Genomic DNA, 3,122 nt, shown 5'->3' with positions numbered 1-3,122 from the left:
CCCCCCAGCCTCTCCTGGTGGTGGCGTGGGGTGCGCGTAGGATGGAGGCAGCAGTGAACGGGGCCAGAGCAGGGAACGGCTGGTGAGGAAGGCCCGGTAGCTGCCTTCCCGTGTGGGCCCCAGGGTGCAGGACTCACGGGCCGTGTATCTGCCCGGTTCGTCAGTTTTCTCCAGGACAGCTCTCAGCTCCTGGCACTGCTCATTCACCCTAGGACGCAGAAGTTGCATGGGCGAAGCCGCCCTGGCTTGCACCCACCACACCCGCAGTCGAGCCCCAGAGGCCCTCCCTGCCTGGGAGCAGGGCCCTGCACGGCCCCCTGCCTTCCCTGGGCTGCCCTCCCGGCCCACCCTGGCTGACAGAGGGACTGGGGACTCCTGCTCGCAAGCAGGTCTGGGGCCTGGGCATGGGCCTCGCCCTGGAGAAGCTCAGGGACGGCCCACAGCCACTGCCTTCCGGGTCAGTGAGGGGAAGGCCATGACATCGGGGTCACTTCCGAAGCCCATGGCCACCGGAGGCCAGTCCCCATGACCCGGACCCAGGCACGGCAGACCACACGGTTGTGGCCACAGGGTGGGGACCACACAGGGTTCCAGGGGCCTGTGTGCTGCCCCAGTCTCCGTCCCATGGCGTTCTTGCTACAAACCCGTCCCTAGAAACCCCGTCAGAAGTCCCCCCAAGGGTCCAGACTGCGAAACTCGCAGGGCTGGGCTGGCTGGCTCAGACTCCGTCCTGGACCCTCCCGCTGCTGGCCGCAGGCAGGGGCTGGGAAGAGGCCGCGCGTCCCTCCCCGCCCCACCTGGGCCAGGAGGGCCAGCACTCACAGCATGGTGACTCTGACTTCTATGTTGCCCCCCTCCAGGACTGTGAGGGTCACAGGGGTCACGAACTTCGGCTTCTCCCCAGGAATCTCCTTGTCTGCAGCCATGGCCTTCAGATACCACATCCCTGACACCTGGGGACCCCCCTCCATCAGGCACAGCTCCCCAGGGCCTCTGCAGCCCCCAGACTCTACCTGCCCAGAGCTGGGCATGCAACTCTCCAACACGCCAAACCCAGGAAGGCCCAGTGCCCTCCCCGACCCCCGCCAAGCAAGGCCCAAGGGACCCTCCCCCCAGCAGTGCTGCCACTGCCAGCTCACCCTTGGACCCCGGCTCCTCGGGCCCAGACCCCTCAGGCTCTGGCTGTGCCGCTGGGGCTGGGATTTCATCCGACCCGAAATCGAGGGTCTGTCCCAGCAAACTCTACCTCCCCAGCCCCTCCAGCCACCGCCCTGCCCCGGCTCACATCCTGGGTCTCCTTGTCTGAGGCCAGGGGTGCCTGGGCCTGCAGGGCAGCGATCAGGCCAAGGCCAACGGTCAGTAGCAGGGCCCTCATCTCCGGGTCTACACTCGCGGCCCCCGACAGGTCACTCGCTGGCTGGCCCCTCAAACCACTGCGCTTTATACCGCTTGGCCCAGGGCTCTCAGGAACTTGGCCCGGGCAGCCCAGCAGGCCCTTCCAGGCCATAGGCCGTGGCCAGCTCTTTAGTGGAGCAGATAAAATGTCGTTATTGTTGGAAGTTGCTGGGTAACAGCTGGTGAGTTCCCCCAGAGGATGGCCGTGACAGGGCCGCGGGCCAGGGAGGAAAGCAAGCCTGAGTGAAGGGCGTGGGCACCTCACCTGGCCAGCGCAGGCCCGAGCACGAGGGCTGGTCTCAGGGGCCATGGGTTTGGGTGACAACCTTCCTGTGTACTTCAGCTGTCATCTAACTCTAGCGCCACCATGGAAGAGAGGGCTCTTTGGAGCAAGAGTGCTGAGTGCGCACGGGACCCTGTGGTGCGTGTGCACTGAGTACACACAGGGACCCTGTGGCATGTGCTGCCCGAGCACAGGGACCTGTGGGCATGTACCATGCGTGCACAAGAACAAGGCCCGCAGCAAAGAGCCTCTGCAGGCCACAACACGCTGGTCAGAGAGAAGCACGTCGGGTGTGTGTGTGCGTGTGGGTATACACAATTCACACACCCACAGACACAGAGCAGGACTGGCCAGATAGAGAGCCAAGATGGGGGGGGGGCGTGCGCATGTGCACACTCGCGGTCATGCACGTGCACACACTCACAGACGTATCTGTAGTTAATGCACACGCAGGATAGTCCTCAATGACCCAACACACGAGGCACAAGTTTCCAAAGAAAGCGTTTTTAAGTGGCGAAGAAGTGACATGACGGCTTAGATACCGCCACAGTTTAAGACGGTGGTCTCAGCTCTGACAGCCACTTGAGTAACAGCGTCACCGTGACCGTGGGGCCCAGGATGTGCAGGAGCGTCACCGTGACGCAGGGCCCACGCCGCGCAGGAGCGGGGGTCACCCGAAGACCCGCGCACCAGTGCAGTTGGTGCCAGTGGCTGGGGGCCACCTCAGGGCCGTGAGGGCGGAAGATGGGGTCGGCACCTTCCTCAAACACAGGGGAGCGATTCCAGCCTGCTGTGCTCAGCTCTCCCACATCAGCCGACGTCTCAGAAGTCAGAAGAATGGAAACGGCTTTTAGATTTGCACCTAAGCGTGTTTCTCATATCCGCCCCTCCATCCTCGCCCACACTGCGCTGCGCTCACAGGTGGGCCCTGGCCTGTGCGCGCTGCGGTGCGCCCCCACTCTTCATGTCCGCCGGCCCGGCCAGCGGCGCAGTAGTCGAGGTGACTGGATCCCACACGGCCAACTGTGCGGTCGGAATCCTGAGCCGGCGGCTTGAAGAACACCTCGGGGACCAGCAGTTGGCGTAATGGCTATGTCGCTGAACTCCCATGTGGCAGACTGCGGTTCGAGTCCTGGACCAAGTGGCTGAAACTCATGCCGGGCGCGTGTGTGTGCGTGCGTGCCCAAGATCCCAAGAGGAGAATGGAGGAGAAGGAATTATGGCATGACCATCCCCCATGGGGGGGGATTTCTCGCTTTCTGTCTCTCTGTCGCTCTGTCTTTCTGGTGAGTACATGTGCCCTATAGCAAAAACCTCTCCAAGAAAGAACACCTCGGGTGTGTGTCCATGTGTGCCCAGAACTCTGAGAGGAGACTGGATGAGAAGGGACTGTGGCCTGGCCACCCCCACCCGCCGGGGGTATTTGTCTCTCTCTGTCTCTCTC

At 63.4% G+C, this 3,122-nt stretch overlaps 1 protein-coding gene across 1 annotated transcript in view; it reads right to left on the bottom strand.

Annotated features, from left to right (window-relative positions):
• Positions 1 to 1,481, bottom strand: part of LOC102489459 (lipocalin-1) — a 4,099-nt gene extending 2,618 nt beyond the window's left edge. The window contains exons 1-3 of the mRNA XM_006163336.2: positions 1,286 to 1,481; positions 823 to 953; positions 138 to 208 (exon numbers count right to left, since the gene is read on the bottom strand). Of these exons, the coding sequence (XP_006163398.1) occupies positions 138 to 208; positions 823 to 953; positions 1,286 to 1,375 (292 nt within the window). The 5' untranslated portion in view covers positions 1,376 to 1,481. The remainder of the gene's footprint in view (positions 1 to 137; positions 209 to 822; positions 954 to 1,285) is intronic.
• Between the last annotated feature and the right edge of the window lie 1,641 nt (positions 1,482 to 3,122).

This window comes from Tupaia chinensis, unplaced genomic scaffold (assembly GCF_000334495.1).
Source record: "Tupaia chinensis unplaced genomic scaffold, TupChi_1.0 Scaffold142100_1, whole genome shotgun sequence".
In the NCBI taxonomy this organism is placed as follows: domain Eukaryota; kingdom Metazoa; phylum Chordata; class Mammalia; order Scandentia; family Tupaiidae; genus Tupaia; species Tupaia belangeri.
This window is presented reverse-complemented; position numbering and strand designations above follow the sequence as displayed.